Below are 24049 nucleotides of genomic sequence, written 5' to 3' on the forward strand. Positions count from 1 at the left end.
ATTTTTCAGCAGGAGTCCCAAATTTCTTCCTGCCAATGTACAATTCTTCGTTTCTTCACCAGGGTCAGTTCTCAATGTCCTTTTAGTCAGGAATTTCTGGACTTTGGCAATGTCAATAATGTGAGCGTTTTTTCTTCTTTTCCACCACCGTTGTGGTTCAGCTTCTACGGGGAAAATTACCAAAACATTATTCTGTAGTGGTTTTGCTTCTTGGAGTTGGTTTTGCTTCTTTCAAAAAAAAAAAAAAATCCAATAACACAATGGGGGCTGCAGCGGACAAGGGAAAGATTAGCCAGCACGTCACCTTGTCCTTTTTTCCTGCTGTTTAGAAGCACAATGAAGCTAAATAAAAATAAAATAAAATAAAATAGGCCAATCATCAGTAGTAGAATCCTCCTGATGTGAAGGGGTCTTTTTGCAGTAAGAATCATGGGTCCAAGCAGTCAGTCTCCTGGTTCCAAGACTTCCAGGGCTGCTAGGATCTTTGGGCAGCTCTTCCATACCTGTGAGAAGAGACAGCTAACACACTCCGTTAGTGCCTGGCAGGGGTTTGCAGCTCTCATTAGCTTTTTTGGGCCCAGTCAAGCCTCTTTGTCTAGGCTGTCCGCCAAGTCTTAGCTGTGCCGCGTCCTTGACTGGGGCCAGAAAAGAATGAGCTGTCTTCGGCTAACTCATTCTGTTCTTTTTTCCTTCCCTGCTTGGCTTCTTTTAATCTGTGAATCCTGTGTCAGAACACCCAGCTGTTGCTGCTCATACCGGAGAAGCATAACGGTTTTCCCGGCATTGTCCCAGGCTCAGACCAGCCAGCGTAGGACGCCTTCTCCAGGCTCCTGCCAAAACAACTTACTTGCTTGTAGGTCCGAACGACCTCCGGGGCCACGGCACGAGCCTCTGCCTGTTCCGTGCACTCCAAAGTCCTCCCGTCCAGGGCTCGCTTCCAGCGGAGCACCTCCTCACAAGCCTCTGCCTGCGCCGTGCACTCCAAAGTTTTCTCGTCCAGGGCTCGCTTCCAGCAGAGCACCTCCTCGTCGTGTGCCCGAAGGGCGGTCCGGAGCCTCTCCAGCTCCCCCTCTTTCCACGATGATCCAGCTGGAAAACCTTGCATTTGATTTAACTTATTATAAATGGCCTGCAGCTGTTGACCCCGGCGCTCCATTTTCTTATAAAAGGCATTAAACTGGGTAAACTGAATAGGCGTAGTCAAATTGGGATAGACCTGTGATGGCACGTGTCTTACCCGAGCCTCCTTTGTTTCCCCGCATTCGTGACACCCCCAGGTCCCGTGGACACGGCATGGCTTGGGAGGGGGTGCGTACGGCAAAGCTGTTTTCATAGGCTCGGGCGTATCGGGGGGTAGCGGGACTGTAGCAGGATTAGTTATATCGGGGCCGAGGGCCACATTGGAGGGTAATGGAACCATAACAGGGGCAACATTATCCAGGTCGGAAGCCAAAGGTATCACCGTGTCCTCGCCACCGAAAAACTCCCTGGCTCCAACCGGCAACACAGAAGGCATTTCGGCCATTGGGCGGAAAAGCTTAGAAAGGGCCGCCTGCACTCCTGCCTCGGCCGCGAGAGTTTTTACTATCTTCTTTGTCTTATTCCACACTGGACTCAGGGAAAAGGCTTCCTCATCGCCCTGAGCCACCGACTTCCAAAGCCTGGAGCCTAGCCGCTCCCACACAGTTTTATTAAAAATTGTACTCGGCTTAACAAAAAGTTCCCTTCTCTGTCCCCACCGCAGCAGGCGGGATAACGTATCAGAGGGGAGCTTTTCTCCCTGCCGCTTCATAATGTGCAATAAAGGTTTCTGTGTTATCTTTTCTTCCGCTGATACAGCGGTTCCCATGTTAGCTGCTCTGCCCTTCTCCGCCGCGGCTTATAGCCGCTCTCCTCAGGGCTCAGGTGCGCCTCTCTTTTCGGACGCCCGGGGGCTTCTCCAGCACTCCCCGCCGCAGCTCCTCCGCCTGGAACAGGCCACCGACTCTAGGCCACCGACACTATCATCATTCGATTCGAATCACGTCGGGGTCACCATTTGTTGCATCACAGTGCCTCTCAGGCGGGCACGGACAGAACCCAGCAATCAATGTGATTGGTAGCAAAGTCATTTATTTCTCCCCAGCATGCTCTTATATACAATTATAACAGGCAATCAAGCAACTGCTAATTAGTTAATAAAATACACACAGCCACAGCTGTAACTTCATAGGATAATTATCCTCCTGTACAACTTTCTGGTTTATTATCCTGTTTACTGCCTACTTGGCAGCTGAGAACCAGCCCAAGGCCACTTAGCCTCTAACATACCCAAACATACCCATGTGCCAAATTCCCACAGGCTACAACACTTTTGAAGTTAGGAAATTGTCATCTATAATATTTAGAAATTCCGAGGATGTTTTAAGACTCTCAGCATGAGACCTCCAGCTTGTGTCACTCCAATTGCAGTCACCCATGATCATGAAGCTTCTTCCCTATGCATTATAGATAGGTGCATAAGAAGGCGGTCATCTTGTTCCCTAATGTGATTGGTGGGTCTGTAGCAGACACCAACTAATACCCCATCCTATGCTTTGTCTGTTAGGACACTGATTCATAAGCATTCAAGATAATTTTTCTTCCCTGACCCACCTTCAGTTCTCCCTTCCACGCCAACATATCTGCAGCCAACATGGAGCATACCTACCAGACCCTCAGGCAATCAATGGTCAGCCTGTACAATTGCTATGACTGTGGCTCCCCACACAGGGGATTCTGCTGTGTGGAAGGCATTGTGTGGGAGTCAAATCTTCTTGCTGTACAGCAGGGGTTCTCAGCCTTTTTCTTTCTGAGCCGGCCTGCAACATGCTATAAAAACTCCACGGCCCACCAGTGCCACAACAACTGTTTTTCTGCATATAAAAGCCAGGGCCAGCATTAAGGGCTAGCAAGCAGGGCAACCCTGCAAAGCTAAATTGCTCAGTTTTCCATTTCAGCCCCGGGTGGCAGGGCTTCAGCTTTCTACCCTGGGCCCCGGTGAGTCTAATGCCAGCCCTGCTTGGTAGACCCCCTGAAACCTGCTTGTGGCCCCCCAGGGGGCTTCAGCTCTCTGGTTGAGAACTGCTCCTGTAGAGTAGCTAGAAAATTAACATTATCCCAGACAGATACATCAGAGGAACAATTGAGACACCACTTCGTAGGCACACTTTCACTCTCTGCAGAATGAAGACTTTGAGGGTGCACATATCTGCCTTCTTCAAAGATGCCCATCAGAATCCTGCTTGAATCAGTTGTAACATTTCTCTCCACAATAAAAGTGAATGATTCTATCCCATGTTTTTCATTAAAGGATTAAAAGCCCTGATAAACACAAGAATGGCAAACTGATTAGGGGAAAAAATAAGAACAGAAGTTAACCTTTTCCCAAAGCTTAACTTTTGTGCGGCTTTCATTTGTGCATGCTTCTGCTTTTCCTGGTTCTGCAGGAACCACTGGAAATCTCACAGAAATGCCTGTTCCCATAAGATGTCCAGCCTGGGTTTGCAGACTGAAAAAAATGGAGGGTTTGAATAAACAGCCAAACTTCAGTTCTTATCAGAAATGAACCTTCAAATATGCTACTTCACTAACCCCTAGAGAGTGGTGAGAAGGATTTTTCATCACTGCATTGCCAAGTGGAATTTCTGACGGCCAATCAGATTGTTGGATCTGATTGTTGGATTCACTGACCACTTAAAATAAACACAACTCTGCTCTGAAGAACACATTTCTGGATAAGTTGGTCTCTGATGTACTGTATCACAGATTTTGCCTGATGCTTCTCTCACACTTATGTAAATCAAGAATATCATCATAGAACTTAATTGCTTTACAGAAGTCTAAAATTTGTTTGAGTAAAAGTATAATTATGCCCAATTTATCCTATATCTAAGCCATCTTTAATACATCATTAGATCAATTACAGTAAAGTGACCAAATTTCCATTTGCCATACAAAACATCCATCAGGTAAAATGAATACATGTACATGAAGCCAATGATTTGATATACCAAAGAAAAATCATTGTAATGCGGTACAAAATCAGTGTCTCCTAAACTGAAAACAAATATAGAGCTTTACCACTACATTTATTTTCTATGAAAATCTTGTCAGTTATGTAGCAGTAGGAGACCAATATCCTGTAACAATGCTCTATCAGCTTGTAATTATCTGTCTCTCATACAGTTCTCCCCAAAGTGGATTTAAATGCTCAAAAAGGTGACAGACTAGAAAGAGCAACCACTAAAGTCCTCTGTTTACCCCTGGAGAACAGCAGTACAGGTTTCCCCACCTTCACTTCAGTCCACCATACCTCTCCATCCATAAAATCCCAACTTGGGAAGGGAGGGAGGGAACCGTATTAAAAAAAAAAAAAAAGCCAAATAGAAATTCTGCCTTTCTGATGTAAATAATTTTCAACAATAAAGCTGAGGAAGTATCACATTTGTGTGGAACATAAGCCACCTTGGGACCAAAATGAATGATCCATCAAAATGAGGGACACTGGGCACCATACCAACATACAAGTCTGCACTATGACCTAGAGGGAATATCTCTAGGAATTACAAAGCCCACTCAATACCCAATCACTCTGCTGAGACTGCCAATAAGGTTACAACATGTGATGATGAACTGTGTGTTGTAGAACCCTGTCCATTAGAAATCAGACTCAAATCACCAGCTTGTTTGTTTTATGTACGTCATCAACTGGAGGTGACTTTTAGTCTAACAGCTTGGGAGTCACATTGTACTCTCCTGTGGTTAACTCGCGTTCTGAGGACAAAGAGTTTGGGAAACTACAATAGTGTCACCTTGCATAATTTTCAACTAATGGTCCCCTCAGAGTGGGACCATGGATGAATCGCGTGGTTCAGCCTCCAAATCCTACAGAGTTCAGGGATTTGCATGAAATGGGGAGTTCTAGGCCCTTTGACCCTGTCCCTCTGTAAAGATGCTCTTGGCTCTTCTGTCGACACCTGTGCAAAAAAACCCTTTTAAGGCATGATCAAATGCAGAACAGAACATAATACTGCGTGGGGCAGAAGGACTGCATGTGCAGACATTTGCATGGTTCTGAGCCAGGTCCCCAAGGGAGTTTAACACATACAGTATGTCCTCTGATACTCTCCTCCATTTACCCCTATACTCCATCCAGAGCAGCTAAGCCCTAGCCTCCTGGTGCGGCAACAGAAGGGATTCTATAAGTTCCTAGAAAGTGATGGAACCATACCACAATGGGTCATTGCTTCCTTCTTGGGCAGGGCATTTCAGAAGAAGGGAAGTGTGGCTACAAAATCTTAACACAGAGTCATGGCATTATTTGGAATTATGTAGAGTTCATTACTTGGAATAGTAGGATACAGAGCCTTTTACTCTCTAAATCTCTGGTTTAAATCCAGGCAAAATACCCTATCTTATCCACAGGAGGGTGTACCCACTGGTCTGGATTTGAGTCAATGCTCCAAAGGCAAAAGGCTCTGTATCCCATTACCAAAATATTTTACCCCAGAATAGGAACAACATTCTTTCACAAGTGATCAAGCCTACATTCTGGTTCAGTATGCATATAAAAAAAGTGTTCAGCTAATGAAATCTGGTCTATTCAGAACACTGTTACGGAGATACTTTCTCACTCTCTGTTGTTATGGCTATGCTATCCTCTCCCTTCAACACCCTCCGCTGGCTGTCTCATTTCCATGCACTAAGTTCAAGCTTTCTATCACCACTTTCAAGGCCCTTCACAATTCTGCTCCTGTCTCTTACCACATTGCCCCCTCCTTACCCTGTCAATTATACTAGTCTTTCTTATTTGCTTCTCCCACAGCCATCTTCCTGCCTTCTTCTGTCCACTGCCCTCTCCTCCTTCAAATTCCACCTTTGGACTTGCTTCTTCCCTGATGCCCACAAGCAATTGACCAATTAATTATGGATAAGGCAAGAGGTAGTGAGGTATATATAGTCGACATGTATTTGTTCATTTATGTGAATTTTTAAAGAATACTTAATGTACTATCCAGCAACAGCCTTGCATTCAATTTTAAAAATTATCCTATATAAAGAAGAGTGACGTGGTTTCAGGAATTGTTTGGTAGTAGGATTGCCACCCTTCTAATTGCTGGCAACTGGACCCCCAAGACCCCGCCCCTACTCCTTCTCTTCCCCAGATCCCTCTACCCCACCTCTTCACCCAAAGCCTCATCCCTTCCCTCAAGGCCCTGCCCCCATTGCTCGCTCCTCTCCCCTCCACCGTTGCTCACTGGATCATCTCAAGGAGCCTCCTTGAAGGTATGAGGTGGCCCTGGCTGAGCAGGGGCTGGCACAAGTTAACAGAATCATAGAAGATTAGGGTTGGAAGAGACCTCAGGAGGTCATCTAGTCCAACTCCCTGCTCAAAGCAGGACCAACACCAGCAAAATCATCCCAGGCAGAGCTTTGTCAAGCCGGGCCTTAAAAACCTTTACGGACCTAGGTGACCTATTCCAGTGCTTCACTACCCTCCTAGTGAAATAGTGTTTCGTAATATCCAACCTAGACCTCCCCCACTGCAACTTGAGAGCATTATTCCTTGCTCTGTCACCTGCCACCACTGAGAACAGCCTAGCTCCATCCTATTTGGGACCCCCACTTCAAGTAGTTGAAGGCTGCTATCAAATCCCCCCTCACTCTTCTCTTCTGCAGACTAAATAACCCCAGTTCCCTCAGCCTCTCCTCGTAAGTCATATGCCCCATCCCCTGATAATTTTCATTGCCCTACACTGGACTCTCTCCAATTTGTCCACATCCTTTCTGTAGTGGGGGTCCCAAAATTGGATGCAATTCTCCAGATGTGGCCTCACAAGTGCCAAATAGAGGGGAATAATCACTTCCCCCAATTTGCTGGCAATGCTCCTACTAATGCAGCCCAATATGCCATTAGCCTTCTTGGCAACAAGGGCACACTGCTGACTCATATCCAGCTTCTTGTCCACTGTAATCCCCAGGTCCTTTTCTGTAGAACTGCTGCTTAGCCAGCCAGTCAGTCCCCAGCCTGTAGTGGTACATGGGATTCTTCCATCCTAAATGCAGGACTCTGCACTTGTCCTTGTTGAACCTCATCAGATTTCTTTTGGCCCAATCCTCCAATTTGTCTAGGTCACTCCAGACGCCATCCCTACCCTCCAGCGTATCTACCTCTCCCCGCAGCTTAGTGTCATCTGCAAACGTGCTGAGGGTGCAATCTATCCCATCATCCAGATCATTAATAAAGATGTTGAACAAAACTGGACCGACCTGGACCCCAGGACCGACCCGTGGGGTACTCTGCTTGATACCGGCTGCCAACTAGACATCGAGTCATTGATCACTATCCATTGAGCCAGCTTTCTATCCACCTTACAGTCCATTCATCCATATCATACTTTTTTAACTTGCTGGCAAGACTACTGTGGGAGACCGTATCAAAAGCTTTGCTAAAGTCAAGATATATCACATCCACTGCTTTCCCCATATCCAGTTATCTCATCATAGAAGGCAATCAGGTTGGTCAGGCATGACTTGCCCTTGGTGAATCCATGTTGATTGTTCCTGATCACCGTCCTCTCCTCCAAGTGCTTCAACATGGTTTGCTTGAGGGCCTGCTCCATGATTTTTCCAGGGATTGAGGTGAGGCTGACCAGCCTGTAGTTCCCCGGGCTCTCCTTCTTTTGTTTTTTAATGATGGGCACTATATTTGCCTTTTTCCAATGACCCAGCACCTCCCACACCCTGCAGCAACCAGACTTTTGGTTCAGGTGTCAGTTAGGGTTGCCAGGTCTCCTTTTCAACCAGACTTTCCAGTCAAAAACCAGGCACCTGGCAACCCTAAATAGCACCTGGACATAGAAACCAAAAACTGGACTGTCTGGGTAAAATCCAGACGGGTGGCAACCCTATTTGATAGCACTTGTGAACTCATAACCATATATTTTTTGTTGTAATTCAAGACTGGTTTTTCAATCTAATTTGCGCAGGAGCCCTGTCTTAATGTGAATTCCATCTACATCAGCCACAGCCTTTTCCAGATTCATCCACAGAGATGCAAGTGGTTGTGGACCTTGTATCTTATAACGTTTTAATCGTGGAGACCTTTTGTCCTATAAAATAGATCAGATGTCTGTCTAATTATTACAACATTTTGGAGAGAGTCTCAGGGGGATTGGTAATGAAAAGTAACACTTAGAATATGTAATTAAATTTTCCATAGCTGCAAACACTGTATTAAGTTATATTTGACCCAATGGAGAGATTTAATTTCTCCAACGTACCCAAATTCTGCCTGAGTTTTTCACAAAGGTTAGATCATAACTTCTAAACTTTTATTCACTAAAACTGGACTGATAAATAACTATAGTTAATCCAGTGTAAGTTCAAGACCCGCTCTGTGGGTGGTTCGTATACAACAAGGTTTTAATACTTCAGCTCTGTCACCAAGCTAATTTGGACTGTTGTGTCTCTTTCTGAATAACAAACACAAATAGAAAAAATATGCAGAACATTTTTTGTCCATCCTAGGAGCAACAGAGAGGAAGCTAACCAGGCCAACACAATCTAAATATGGAAAACTGCTGTTTGATTCCTCAGAGCAAATGTTGCAGGCAGTGAAAGGAGTCCTCTGGGACAAGAGAGCTAATGGACTGGAGCAAGAGACTGCTGAGTCACTCAGTCCACAGAAGTTAGTCTTCTAATATTTGTTTCTTCTATAGAAGAACAAAATGGAGATAAGCAATTCCAAATTAAAACAATAATGATCCTAGACTATGGCCCGTGGGCCGGATCCGGCCGCTCAGGGCTTTGGATTGCCCCCCGTGGCCCCACGGGCCCTGCGCCACTCTCAGAAGTGTCCAGCACCACTTCCCTGCAGCCCCCAGGCAGGAGGGCAGAGGGCTCCATGTGTTGCCATTGCCTCCAGGCACTGCCCCCCCCCCAGCTCCCATTGGCCAGGAACGGGGAACCGCAGCCAATGGGAGCTTTGGGGGAGGTACCTGGAGGCGCCGCAAGGGCAGTGCATGTGGAGCCCTCTGCCCCCTCCAGGGACCGCAGTGCTTCCTGGAGTGGCGCAGCGTGGGGCCAGGGCAGGCATGCAGGGAGCCTGCCCTGGCGCGCACCACTGCCACCCCAGAGCCTCTTTAGGGAAGCTGTGCCAGGCCGGAGCCCGAACCCCTCCTGCACCCCTCTCCCCAACTGCCTACCCTAAACCCCCTGCCTGCACCTCGCACCCCAACTCCCTGCCCTGAGCCCCCTACCACACCCCGCACCCTTCCTGCACTCCGCATCCTTCCTGCACCCCAACCCCCTTCCCTGAGCCCCCTCATACACCCCGCACCCCTCCTCTGCCCCAATCCCTTGCCCTGAGCCCCTTCCTGCACACCACATCCCCTCCCACACCCCATACTCCTCCCACACCCCAACCCCCTGCCCCGGCTCTGCATTCAATTTCCCCACCCAGATGTTGCCCTCAGCCCAAAAGGTTTGCCCACCCCTGTCCTAGACACTGCTGTGCTCCCAATCTGGGTACCCTGCTGTCTCAATACACAGATATCTCTCTCACACACACTTTGATAAGCATACACAACTTTCAGTAATGTTAATGGGAGTTACACGCATACATCAGAAACAGAATAAAAGGACACTGTAAAGGAGAACAAACGGAGATAAGGCAATTCCAAATTAAAACAATAATGATCATAGACACTGGCATCCAAAATCTATGCAGGGCCGGCTCCAGGCCCCAGCACGCCCAAGCGCGTGCTTGGGGTGGCATGCCGCGGGGGGGCGCTCTGCCGGTTGTCGTGAGGGCGGCAAGTGGCTCCGGTGGACCTCCCGCAGGCGTGCCTGCGGATGCTCCACCAGAGCCGCGGGACCAGCGGACCCTCCACAGGCACGTCTGCAGGAGGTCCACCGGAGCCGCGGGACCGGTGACCACCAGAGCGCCCCCCCGCGGCCTACCGCCATGCTTGGGGCAGCGAAATTGCTAGAGCCGCCCCTGAATCTATGGATACAATTGAAACTGGAAACCCAAGTCTTTATATTTCCCCCTCTCTCTTATTTCAAATAGCTCCAGGAGTCTGATCAAGCAGGTGGAAATAGTACTTTGCTTTTCACTTTGTTGTTACAGAAGAAATTGTACTGGAGGTGATCAAAGTTGTTTATTAACCATGATCCTAACAAAATCACAACCCACACAATGAACTACATAAGTACATATTTAACAGCTTCTTTCTACTCAGTGCCAAGTCCTAAAACATCTACTCCCCACCCTTAAATGCATACATCTTATATCTTATTGAGTAGCCCATTTTTAATTTGACAGTATTTTCTCACTTAAGTGTTTGTGATTTAAGTTCTGTTTTGCCTGTTAGTTTACTTAGCTGACATTTTATCTCGGGGGAATTTAATTAAAGCTGTGTCCATAACCATGTATCCAGCTCTGAGCCAGGCACTATGAGTTTGGTGTTATGCCCTGTCTTGCTCCAGAGCAGGTAGCTGTAAGTACATAAATCAATCCAATCAGCTGTACACATGCAAACAGTCCCTCTGAGGTGCTTCAGTGGGGCTACTCTCGTGAGTGAGGCATAAAGGATTTGGCCCAATGTGAGCTCCACCTCCAATATTAATAACTACATCTTAGACCTCAATGGTGCCACTGCTTTGCCCACTAAACATCAGTGGTCAGCTGCAGAAACCTAATGCCCAGCTTTACTCATCTTATTCATGTGAGGATGTGGCTTTAGCAGATTACTGACTTGAATCAGAAGAGCAGAATTGGATGCCTATTTTTAGCACTACAGCCTTCTCAGAGGGAACACAAGCTACTCATATAATGTAGGATTGGAGAAGGTCCAAGGCAGTTTATGGGTGAAATTCTAGCCCCGCTGACATCAATAGAAAAACTCCCACTGACTTCAACGGGGCCAGAATTTCAGCCCATATCACTAGCTTATTGTAAACTAAGCCCTGATCCTGCAAAGACTGACACAGGCCTAACTTCACACAGTAAAACTGAGAGTGTGTAAAGTTCGGCCCATGTGTTAAGTCTTTGCAAGACTGAGGTCTTACTTTGTAAAAAGAGTTTAAAGAACTCAGGCTGTAATGAAAAGATCCAAAGATCAGAAAAGCTACCTCATTTTGAAACACACAATATTAACTTCTCTTGTGCATTTACATCATGCCCTATAAATCAGCTTCTAATATCTCATGGAGCGAAGCAAGCTCTGAGAATTGCTTTTTTACTTACTTTTGTTGGATCAGCAGCTCTGAATACATAACAGATACTTTGCTGATTTACTGCTCCATCCTTTATCAGACAAGCAAAGTAACTTGGATCCTGGCTATTGTGAATCAGCTTGTGGACATGCTGTGGCTTATATTCAAACAGGCTGGAACAAATCAAAGGATCCCACTGTTGGCTCTTTCCTGTGTCTGGTTCACATCGCAGGCCTGCTGGTGAAACATAAAGCCGGATTTGGCTGGTGCTAGGTTCTTCGATGGAAGATTGCATACTGAGCCGCCGAATCTCTGCCACAATCCAAGGAAGCACTGGCATGGTGGTTAGAGAATGCACTGGCAGAGAACCAACAAGCTGGAGACTAAAATCCACTGAGATATCAGTGGGTGCTTGAAGTTTTTTAACTTTGAATGATAGGGGCTCCATTTTATAATCATCAAGGAAGCTAGGAATAATCCACCAGAGTTTCAATTCCCAGGAATGAAGATTCCTTTCATTGCACAGTAGTGGAATTCTGAAAGGAAAGATATTTATACAGTTACAGGAACAGTCATTTAGAATTTTCTATTTAAAAATAATCACCAATAATGTAAATATTCATAGGGCATTTCTACACTGCAATGTATACCCAGGGTTCAAACTCAGGTTCAAGCCTAATCCTCCTTCCAGCTACATACAAATCATGCTAACCCAGAGCTTTGACCCTATGGTTTGAGGGTTTAAGTCTGAGTCAAGCTGGGACTCAGTGTTCAAGCCCTACTGCTCTGCAGTATGGGCACAACCCTACTAGAATCATGTTCTGGGAGTCTGACAAAGGTATCCCACAGTTCCACAGGCTTTCTTTGTCCTCTTGACAGTCAAGTTTGGTGAACAGTCAAATTTTCCCACACTTCACCATGAACAAAGGGCTAGAGCAGCCACATTTTGGGAGGGCTCTAGGAAGTCTGGGATCTAGGTAGTTCAACTCAGGCCCGCATAATGTAGTGTAGATGCCGGAGCGCCAGGTTGGGGCTCAGGGTTCAACAATTTCAAACCTGGAGTTACAAATAGGTAGAAATGCTCAAGCCCTGTGTTAACAAACTCAGAGTCTTCTAACTCAAGTTCTACTAACCCTGGGCTTACATTGCAGTGTAAATATACCCATCGATTTCAAGACCAGAAGGCACCATTTAGTGTAACCTTCTGTATACCCATAGGTCTTCGCTGAATTAATTCCTGCTTCAGATCCAATAGCTGTGGTTGAACTAGACCATATATATTAGAAAAACATCCAATCTTGATTTTAAAATTGCCATAGATGGAGACTCTACCACAATCCTGGTAAGTTGTTCCTTGAATCTGTCACTATAAGGCATGTTTTCCAATCCTTTAGTCATTCTTGTGACTTTCCTTTGAGCCCTCTCCAATTTATCAACATCCTTCTTGAATTGTGGGTACCAGAACTGGACACAGTGTTCCAGCAGCAGTCATACACAGGCAATATCACCCCCTCTACACTTCCTCAAGATTCCTGTGTTTATACATCCAAGGATTGCATTAGCCCTTTTGGCCACAGCTTTGCACTGGAAGCTCACATTCAGCAGATTATCCATCATGATCCCAAAGTCTTTTTCAGTCATTGCTTCCCAGGATAGAGAGTCTCCAATCCTGTAATTCTGGTGTGCATTCTTTGTTCCTAAATGTATGACCTTACATTTGTTTATATTGAAATGAATATCATTTGCTTGTGCCCATCTTACCAAGCGATCCAGAGCGCTCTATCAGTCTCCTGCCCTCTTGATTATTTATCACTCGCACAATATTGGTGTTACTTGCAAACTTTATCAGTGATGATTTTATGTTTTCTTCCAGATCGTTGGTAAAAATGATAAATAGCATAGAGCCAAGAACCAATCCCTGCAGGACCTCACAAGAAAAACAACAGCTCAGTGACGATTCCCCTTTAAAATTACATTTTTAGACTTATTAGCTAGCCAGTTTTTAATCCATTTAATGTGTGCTGTGATAATTTTGTATCCTTCTAATTTCTAAATCCAAGTGCTATGTGTATCAACTCAAATACTTCAAAGAAATCTAACTATGTAACAAACAACACTATTACCTTTTCAATCAAACTTACAACCTCATCAAAAAATTATATCAGGTTAGTTTGACAAGATCTATTTTTGATAAAACCATGTTATTTATATAATCCTCCTTCAATTATTATTTAATCTAGAGAACATAAGAACGCCATACTGGGTCAAACCAATGGACCATCTAGCCCAGTATTCTGTCTTCCAACAAGGGCCAGTGCCAGACACTTTAAAGAGAAATGAACAGAAAGGGGCAATTTTGAGTGGTTCATCCCCTGTCATCTACTCCCAGTTTCTAGAAGTCAAAGGCTAGGAACACCCAGAGCATGAGGTTGCGTCCCTGACTATCTGGCTAATAGCCATTGATGGACCAATCCTCCATGAACTTATCTAATTCTTTTTTGAACAGTTATACTTTGGCCTTCACAACGTCCCCCGGCAACAAGCTGCACAAATGGACTGTGTTGTGTGAAGAAGTACTTTATGTTTATTTTAAACTTGCTGCCTATGAATTTCATTGGTGACCCCTGGTTCTTGTGTTATGTGATACAGTGAATAACACCTGCCTATTCACTTTCTTCATACCATTTATTGTATAGACCTCTGTCATATCACCCCTAGTCATCTATTTTCTAAACTAAACAGTCCCAGACTTTTAAATCTCTCCTCATATGAAAGCTGCTCCATACCCCTATTCATTTCTGCAGCCCTTCTGAGTATCTTTTCCAATTCTAATATAACTTTTTTGAGATGGGACGACCAGAACGGCACACAGTATAGCAAGTGTGGGTGTATCATGAATGTGTAGTGGTTCTATGATATTTATCCCTTTCCTAATCTTTCCTGACATTGTTAGTTTTGACTGCCATATTGAACAGATGTTTTCAAATAACTAGTCATGATGACTCCAAGATCTCTTCCTTGAATGATAACAGCAAATGTAGACCCATCATTTTGAATGTACGGTTGGGATTATGTTTATCCAATGTGCATTACTTTACATTTATCAACACTAAATTTCATCTGTAATTTTGTTGCCCAGTTACCCAATTTTGTGAAATCTCTTTGTAACTCTTCACAGTCAGCTTTGGACTTTAACTATCTTGAGTAATTTAGTATCATTTGCAAAATTTACTACTTCACTATTTACCCCATTTTCCAGATCATTTGTGAACATGTTGAACAGCACCAGTCCCAGCACAGATCCTTAGTGGATGCTGCCAATTATCTCTCTCCATTGTGAAAACTGACCACTTATTCCTACCTTTTGCTTCCTATCTTTTTGTCAGTTACTGATCTATGAAAGGACCTTCTCTCTTATCCCAGGACTGCTTACTTTGCTTCAGAGCTTTTGGTGTGGGCCCTTGTCAAAGGCTTTCTGAAAGTCCATGTACACTATATCGACTGGATCACCCTTGTCTACATGCTTGTTGATACCCTCAAAGAATTCTAGTAGGTTGGTGAAGCATGATTTTCCCTTTACAAAAGCCATGTTGACTCTTCTCCAACACATAGTGTTCATCTGTGTGTCTAATAATTCTGTCCCTTGCTATAGTTTCAACCAGTTTGCCTGGTATTGAACTTAAGTTTACTGACCTGTAATTGCCAGAATTGCCTCTGGATCCTTTAAAAAAAAAAATCAGCCTTACATTAGTGATCTTCCAGTCATCTGGTACAGAGGCTGATTTCTGCGATAGGGTTACATACCACACTAATTCTTGATTTAAATTGATTACTGATTACCAGTAGTATTTCTGCATATCTGACTTCCTTCAGAACTCTTGGATGAATACCATCCATAAATGGTGACTTATTACTATTTAAGTTATCAATTTGTTCCAAAACCTCTACTGACTCCTCAGTTTAGGACAGTTACTCAAATTTGTCAGCTAAAAAGAATGGCTCAGGTTTGGGACTCTCCTTCACATCCTCTGCAATGAAGACTTATCTAGTCCTGTATCAGCCATTTCCTGTTGTTTTTTCGTTTGGTTGGTTGGTTTTTTGGTTTGTTTTGCCAAGGGTTAATGTCAGGCTGATAGGCCTATCATTACCCAGGTTATCCCATTTTTAAATATTGACATTAGCTTAGTTCCAGTCTTCTGGAACTTCCCCAGAGTTCCAGGACTTATTAAAAAGAAATGTTAATGATCCAGATAGAAACTTGACCAGCTCTTTTAAAACTCTTTATTACGAATTTTCTTTTTCAAGAGACAGCTATAACAACACTGTAAACAATCATCTTTATTGTAAGTTTATTTTAGCAAATCTATTATACTAAATCATGTACTTCTTTCTTTATTATAGCTACAGTAATTTTGTTTGTCTTTCTTCATTCATAGGGTTGGCCAAAACAATGGGGGAAAAAATTGCAAAAATTTTCATGAAAAATTAGTCTGTTTTACCCATCAAAATTTTTGAAAAGTTTCTATCAGCTATGTGAGTAGTTGCAAACATTAGATGAATTTTTCAAGGGGTTTTGAGGGAGTGGGGCAGGAATATAATACTATTAGAAATATTACATTGCATTTAAAACATAACATTTTCAAAAATGAAAAAAACGACCACTTTACCAAAAAAAAACAACCAAAAGGGAAAACATGGTTCTGTAACTACTTTGCAGAAAGAAAAAAAAACAAGATTTAAAGATGGATACAGGTGTTGGGCCTTTTTACAGCCTTCTCTTCTGGAACTTTTGGATCCAACTATGGATGAATGCCCTTTTTGGCTTTATTATTAATGATTCCACGGCTGATGAGCTTAGCAAGAGAATCCTACAGTGTAGGTCTGCAAAGACAATCCATGAGCCAGAACTCTGAATCTGCTAACAATCTAGATGCATGAAGCATTTAAGAAGGCCCCTAACAGATGTAAATACTATAAGAAATATGAAATATATATTTGTAGGCCTCATTTCAATTATATTAAACATCTTCCATGTACAGCTCTTGTTTCATATACAGACAGCAAGGGGAACAGTCCAGAAATCTCTTTGTTTATAAACACGCTGTCACAGAAGCTGACCTCAGCTTAACAAAGCACTTCTATATTTGTCTAACCAACAAAATGCTCTGTAACATCATTACTGCTGTGCTCTTGCAAAGGCTTCTGTCAGGGATGCAAACTCCCCATAGGGAAGTGAAGCTCTCTCTTCCTTGTTTGAGATGCAATTGTGAAACTTTTTTTATTAACAGTGACAATGGAAAACAATTCAGCAACTCTCCAGGAGGTTTTGATTCATTCAGGGCTCAGCAGGTACACAACGCAAAGACCATGAAAATCGAGCTCACTGATTATAAACTTTGTTGTTACTTAAGGGCGAGCATAATGGTCTCAGCATAACAAGGCTAAGTAAAGTCCATTCTCAGTTGAAATCAGTATGGTTAACATGTGCATCAGGACTAAATTTGAGCCTTTATCTTCACATATCAGTAAATCAAAAGTTTGCTTTCTATTTTCAATTTTTTGGAGTAAACGTAGTGATCCTTTTCTGCTCAGGAAAGTGAGAGGCAGACACCACTTCCTAGAAGCAGGCACAGTGATAGGCAGGTGCTATGCAAACTTCTTTACAAAAAAGTCTTTTACCCTTACCTGCAACTGTAAATGTGGGTCTCATGAGCACAGACTGATCACAAATTATGACCAACTGAGGACTATCTTTGTGTCATGCACTAAAACCAGCAAACTCATTTCATCTGTGACTCAAACTAACTAGGAACTCAGGGCTCTGTATTTGATACCACACTCCATCCATATTCTCCTTCTCTTTGCTGAGGCTAAAATACACAATAATCACATATAAATGAATAGCACTGCTGCTTCTAATCACAAATATCAAACAACAGCTAATCTCTTTATCTTAGGTACTTGTATCTGAGCACCTCACATCTTTAGTGTATTTTTCCCCTCACTCCACTCCCATGAGGGAGAGAACTATTGTTATCCCATTTAATTTGATGGAAAACTGCAGCAAAGAGAGACTAAGGGCTTGTCTACGCTACCGATTAAGTTGATACAACTTACTGTAAACAAGTTATATTGACTCTAAGCTCTGCCTCCATCTCCCACCAACATAGCTTCCGCCTCTCGTTGAGGGAGGGGGAGTAAATGCGTCGATGGGAAAATGCTTTCCCATCGATATAGCGCGTCTTCACCAGAAGTGCTATATCAGTGCCACTGCATCGATGCAGCAGCACTGATGTAGTGAGGTAGTGAAGACAAGTCCAGAGTGACTTGGCCAAGGTCATATAAAAAAGCTGTGGCAGAGCAGGGACTTGAATCAAGGTCTCCACACTCCCAGGTTAGCACTCTAACCACTGGACTATCCTTCTTCTCTATTTATGGCATTAGCTCAGGGGTGGGCAAACTATGGCCTGCAGGCTGCATCCAGCCCACGAGCTGCACCAGCCACGGCACTGGGTCAGAGCTGGACCACCATTTTGTAACTGTGCATTTTATTTTTCCTTCCTATGTTAAGTACTATGCACTTGTCTTTACTGAATTTCATCTTGTTGAATTCAGACCAATTCGACAATTTGTCAAGGTTGTTTTGAATTCTAATCCTGTCCTCCAAAGTGCTTGCAACCCCTCCCATCTTGGTGTCTTCGGCAAATTTTATAAACATACTCTTCACGCCATTATCCAAGTCATTAATGAAAACACTGAATAGCTCCAGACCCACGACTGACCCCTTTGGGCCCCACTTGATACGCCCTCCCAGTTGACAATGAACCATTGATAACTCTTCTGAATATGGTCTTTCAATCAGCTGTGCACCCACCTTATAGTAATTTCATCTAGACCACATTTCCCAGTTTTCTTTTTCCCAGTTTCCTTGAAAAAAGGATTTTTTTAAATTTTAATCAACCATTTTCATGAAAATTTTCCAATTTAAAAAAAGGTAATTTTTTATTTTAAAAAAAAAGGTGTATTCATAAAATTGTGCCCAGCTCTAATCACAACCTCCAGTTCTCTTTTATTCCAGTACTGGAAAATGTTGCATCCCTAACTAGAGATATCTAACATTACAGCAGAGAGTAACATGTTATTTTCAATGCTAAGTCTAAGGATTTAACTATATTAAACAGTGAGCTGTTTTGTCATACTTCAATAAGAACTGAACTGCTGAAGTGTATTTAATATAAACTAAGAGATTCTTGACATCAACTTGCTTTTTTAAAAAATAAACACTTGAATCACTTTCCATGTCCACACCTATACTATTTTCAAATGGACCTTCTTTAAAAAAAAACCCACCAAAACCTAACTTTTCAGAACTAAAATTATCAACAGTAATAGAAAAATCAGATTCTCAGCGTTCAATTTTAATAGTGCCCAAGAAGTAAAGGAACATAATTTCAACCCTTAAAACATGCAGCTCATTAATCTAACTAGCTTCAGAATCTCCCTGTAGTCAGCCTCCACTTCTCTTCCTCACATGCATTCTTTCTGTGTCACTTCCTTCTGTTGTTCTTGTCCTAACTTAGGGACAGATTCTACCCTAAATTACACCAGTTTAATGCCACTGAATTCAATGGGGGTCTATTTAATGTAAACTAAGGGCTAAATTCTGCTTTAGGAACTGATCCTGCAAACATGTATGTACGTGCTTAACTTTAGGCCTATGGGTAGTCCTATTAACTTGAATGGGACTACTCACAAGCATAAAGTTAAGCACATGTGTCACAGTTACAAAGTGAGCTATACTTTCATCCCCTAACAGTCCCTCTTGAGTGCCCTCTTGGGGAACAGGTTGTGCTATCTTCATACATATCACATAACCAGCATAGACCCAGACTGGGATGTGAGAGTTTTCAGAGCGTCAGTGGATAAGTGGGCTCACGTACGCCACCCATGGAATGTACTAAGAGTCCAGGAACAGATTTAAAAGTTTATTAGAAAATGTTTAAAAATAGATGATACAGAGAGTTTGAAATGTCAGTTATTGGTCATCGAGGGTAACATACAGAGTATAGGGGGATGCTAGTATTTTGGTATTGGACAGCACATAACATATACAGTCTGCAATGTCCCCAATGGGGGGGTATACGGTGGGTGAGATCAAGATACAGTCAGCAAGCAGTGAGGGTACATCACTCATACAACAGTTAAAACTACACTTGATCTTAGCTCAGTTAAGTGCCAAACACACCACAGCTCCTGGCTACAGAGAAGACAGACCTCACAGAAGAATTAGCATGACTTGGCAATGTGGCGGGGCAGTATAAGGAAGTGGTCAGGACTCCACCACTGCATAAATCCAGAGGCCTACACAGGGGATGAACAAAGGCCCCAGCTGTCACCTCAGCCCATGGAGGTTAGTTGCAGAACAGCCATGCAAGCACTTCACACCAGATTACTGAGTTGGAGAAAGGATTCCTTTTTTTCCCCTGTATCCTCCTAGCTACCCTGAGGGAGGCACAGTTGGTCTTAAAAGAAGCAAAAATTTACCCCATTTGTCTCTACAAAGTGTTGGCTGTGAAGCCTAATCACAATTCAAACATCAACATTGTAAAATATTTCACTGCTGACCATTTTAACAGAAACATCAAACTACTCTGGGATGCCGGGTAGAGTTTTAGCCTATGTGCAGAATAGGGTGACCAGGCAGCAAGTGTGAAAAATTGGGACAGGGGGTGGGGTGGGGGCTAATAAGAGCCTATATAAGAAAAAGACCCAAAAATCAGGACTGTCCCTATAAAATCGGGACATCTGGTCACTCTCAGGCAGAATTCTGGAATGTAGACAACAGTTAAGTAGCACCACTTTGCCTCTCAATCTGACCCCTGAGATACAGGTTGTCTGCACCCATCCTGATAGATTCATTTAAAACACATCAGCCTTACAGCACATATAAGTATAAATGACAAGACTATGCTTGAGATATGTGAACGACAGGTGGCGGGAAGTGTCACTGTTATTAAGTAAAAGTTTTCACCCTTTTGGTAAAGATTACACACTAAATTCTCCCCTATCCTCTATCGCGTCATATAAAAACTAATAGATTATTAACAATATATATAACAATTTCTGTCCTTTTGTTTTCAGCTTCATTTTAGGTTTTCAATCTGTTTTATTGTTATAGGATTCAAATAAGTACACAGAACTGCTTAGATCATATCATGTAAGCATTACTATTGTATCTGTGTCGGTCCCAAGACACACTGTATCATATGTCATAGGATGCTTTTAATTTTCAAATAGTTTTAATTTGATCAGCTACACAACAAAGAAAAAAACAAAAACAGGTAAGTAACATCTTAAGAGTGCTTTTACACAATATATCCTGCCTCTGCACTAACCAGTACTCTGCGGACTTCTCAGCTACCATGTACTTTCATAAAATCCTGGCTCTTCAAGGAGTCTTTCCATTGACTTCAGTGGGCCTTGGATCAGGCCACACATTTAGCTGTTTTCAAACCTGGGTAAGTCCTTTTCCTTGATAATAAGTAACCACGCCTAAAATAATTACTGTCACAGCTATTTTAACTAGTACTTTGTTCTATGGCCTCAGATGAATTAAACACAGTTAAATAGAGAGTAAAGAAACAATTATGCTTATTTTCAGGAAAGTGGCAACAGACTCTTGATTATGCTATGAGTTACAAAATGAACGGTGTAATAAACAAATCTGGAAACCATCAGCAAATTAAGAAAAATGTTTACTGTTCCTGCTCTTGACATCTGTTGCTATGTGCTATTGCTGACAATAGAAATTAATACTCTGCTGCCTGACATTTTGAGTATTGAAGCTTCTGAAACAATTTAATATTATCTAAACTACAAAAATTAATAGATGCATTAACAATCAGCACCCAAAAGTCAGAAAAAACCTGCTGTTTGCAAAGGATATAGACACAAGCCAGCTTGCTAGACAAGTTATAATGCAGAAGCATGAAAAAAGTATGCAGCTGCCAATCATGTTACACCCTCAACTTCATTTCACTTAATCTATTCAATGACATGAATGTCACAAAAATGTACACCTAGAGGCACCAATTTTTCATTTGACTAAGTTCTATGAATTCATGTGAAGAAGCCACATCATGGAATGCATCCATTTCCCTTTTGACTTGTCATTTTTCCTCCTCTCCTAGTACTTCAGCCAATAGTATTTTTGTACAGTGCTTACAGAAAGCTTCATAGTTTGAGCATTTTATATTTCATTACTTATAAAGTAGCTCATGAGCATTCTTATACCATTATTGCCATTGTCCACCGCTCAGAGCCATTTGTGCTTTAATACATGGCAAGAGTACATTTTAGTCGCTGTGTACAGTAATGTTCCACTCAATCTCTGGATTTAACTAGAATCACAAATCCCTCCATCTGTACTGCAGTGGTTTTCTACTGTAGAGCTGCAATATTAGCTTCTTTTCTAAATAAAATGCAACACACAAGGTCTCGACCTTTTAGAACTGCACTAAAAATAGTTACACATACGTCATAACTCTCCCGCACACTCTTCTTTTAAATGAATGTTAACGTTAAAGGGATTGTAGTCCTGTTAACTGTGTTTAAGGGATCTAAATTTGCATTCTGAGACCCCTGGACTACCAGAGGCTGGCTTCCTCCCTATGAGAAGAGCACTGTTTTGCTCTCAAAAAATCACTCTTGTTCTTTCTGACATATGGAGCAATGTTGACAGGTTCTGGAGGGAATTACGGTCTTCGGTCTTGTGCTCCTGAGCTGAAGGAAGGAGTGTAGAGATAATGATATAGACCCTTTATAGGGAAGAGTAAAGAGAAGGAAATTGTGGACTCTTGAAGTGCTCAGACTCCACAACATACACTCTACACAAAAATTAAGCAAACTTTTTTAAAATGGCAAGGCGGGCTCAGTTTATACTAACAACCACCAGAATATTCTGGGTGCACCCACAGCAGGCAATGAAGTATCCATTTTCCAGCACTGGTGCAGCTTTATCCTGCCAGTGACAGTATACTGGGCTCTGGTGTTTTGACCACTCTGCAGTAAAAATCACACATTGGTACAAATGCCTGCTTACACTGTTGTTAGCTCTTGTACAGTTTCACACTTTCTAGTAAATGGATACAAAACTGTTTGGTGTGTAAAACCCCCAGAACAAAGGCAGTATGTAAGATTACCCTGAACTCATTCTGTTGTGCTTCAGTGCTGTAAGTAATATGATCCTCTGTCAAAAGATCTCAAAACATAAACAACGTACAGGTTCAAGGTGTTCAGAGCAGAGAGGGCATCTCTGTATCTCCCTGCTTGCCTCAATTTAAACCAGATCCTGTAAAGTCATTTTGGCAGAGCTTTTGAGCCTCAATGAACATGGATCTAATCTGAGGACTTAATCCACACCACTATCAGCCCAAACAAGGGGGAAGTGGAACAGGCAGATGTCATCCGAACGGCTAAACATCATTTCATTTTGGCATTTCCATAAACTCATTTCAATTATTCTACTTCACACAACTATAAAACTGCCCCCGGTTTTAAAATATTAAAAACTTTCGTACTTACCATGCTGGGGGAGCGGCAGGTGTCTTACAGCGGACAGAGTTGTGCACTGAACAATGTATACCCACACCTCCCTATTAATCCCGGCCACCCCATCCCACTCTAGGTAGCACTGCCCCCAAGTTCGGCGTCTATTTCGGCCCGTCCCAAGCAGATCCCCAGGAAGGGCTGCAAACGCTCAAACGACTTACCTAAGTTAGCAGGATGTGCTGGCGCGCAAGGAAGCGCCGCTCTGCGAGCGCCGGAGGAGGAGTCCGACCCCACACGGACTGTAGTTAGGGCGCGGAAGGGCAGAACCCAAAGCGGAGCGGGCTGGGGACAGCGGCCATGCAGCCCCAGGGGAGGGGAGGAGGAGGTGGTGGCGGCGGCCGCATGCAGCACGCTGGATGTACCTGCTGGTGCCTGAGCCCCCTGCCGGTCTCTGGAGGCGCCGGAGGGCCCCGCCGTGGCTGCTCACTGCCGCCGCCCGCCTGCTGCTCTCTCCCCCAGAGGAGGCTGCCCTGGCTGGGGAGGGGGAGTCGCGACACGCGCTGCTCCGGGGGCCCCCTCCCGCCTGCGGGGCGCAGCTGCAGGTCGGCGCGGTGCAGGAGGGGCCGGCGCTGGGGGGCGCCTCCGCTTCCCGCCCGCGCGTGTGACTCTGTGCCGGGGGAGGGGGGGGGCAGCCCGCTCCGGCCTGGGAGGCGCCGCTCCGAGAAGCCGGCACGTACCGAACGATCCGAAAGCAACAGGAGCCCGCCCGGCTCTGGCCTCGGGGCACTAGGACTAAGCGTAAACCTGGTGCAGCAGGGACAGTCCTGGGCTGCCGCTCACATGCGAGCAACAGCTGCACTGCAGGGAGAGCTGCTGGGTGCGAGCCGCTTCCTGGCTCCCGGCCTGGTTGTCTGTGCTGGGGGGACGGGGTGTGCGACAGACAACCCCCAGCTCGCCCTCTCCTCCAGGGACCTTCTGTGCTGGAGCTGCCCAGGCAGCGCCTAGCCCTCCTTTGAGGGGTGGCCTGCCCCACCGTTGCCCAGCAGAGGAGAGGCTCACTCACTGCTTTCACTTTAAGCAGAGATGGGGCCTAAGCAGAGCTGGAGGGGAAAACAAGAGGAAACAATTTCGGGGAGGGGGGTATTGAACATTTGACATTTTCATTTTGCAGGGCTCAAAACAGAACCATTTTTAAACCCTCCCACCCCCGAAATTTGTTTTGTTCGTATTTTTTAAAATAAAAAATGTGTTCTAAATG

The 24049-nt window shown here is 43.9% G+C and overlaps 1 protein-coding gene across 6 annotated transcripts in view; it reads right to left on the reverse strand.

Moving 5' to 3' along the window:
* The window catches only part of TBC1D1 (TBC1 domain family member 1), a 189756-nt gene extending 166047 nt beyond the window's left edge, over positions 1–23709 (reverse strand). Inside the window, exons 1-2 of one of the 6 annotated variants that reach the window (XM_039540595.1) lie at positions 23529–23709; positions 11273–11777 (exon numbers count right to left, since the gene is read on the reverse strand). In XM_039540595.1, the coding sequence (XP_039396529.1) occupies positions 11273–11689 (417 nt within the window). In that variant the 5' untranslated portion in view covers positions 11690–11777; positions 23529–23709. Of the gene's footprint in view, positions 1–11272; positions 11778–22824; positions 22931–23012 lie in introns of those variants that run through there. The other 5 variants (XM_039540593.1, XM_039540596.1, XM_039540598.1 and 2 more) reach the window with 5 other exon arrangements.
* Positions 23710–24049: the final 340 nt, after the last annotated feature.

This window comes from Mauremys reevesii, linkage group 5, assembly GCF_016161935.1.
Source record: "Mauremys reevesii isolate NIE-2019 linkage group 5, ASM1616193v1, whole genome shotgun sequence".
Taxonomy (NCBI): domain Eukaryota; kingdom Metazoa; phylum Chordata; order Testudines; family Geoemydidae; genus Mauremys; species Mauremys reevesii.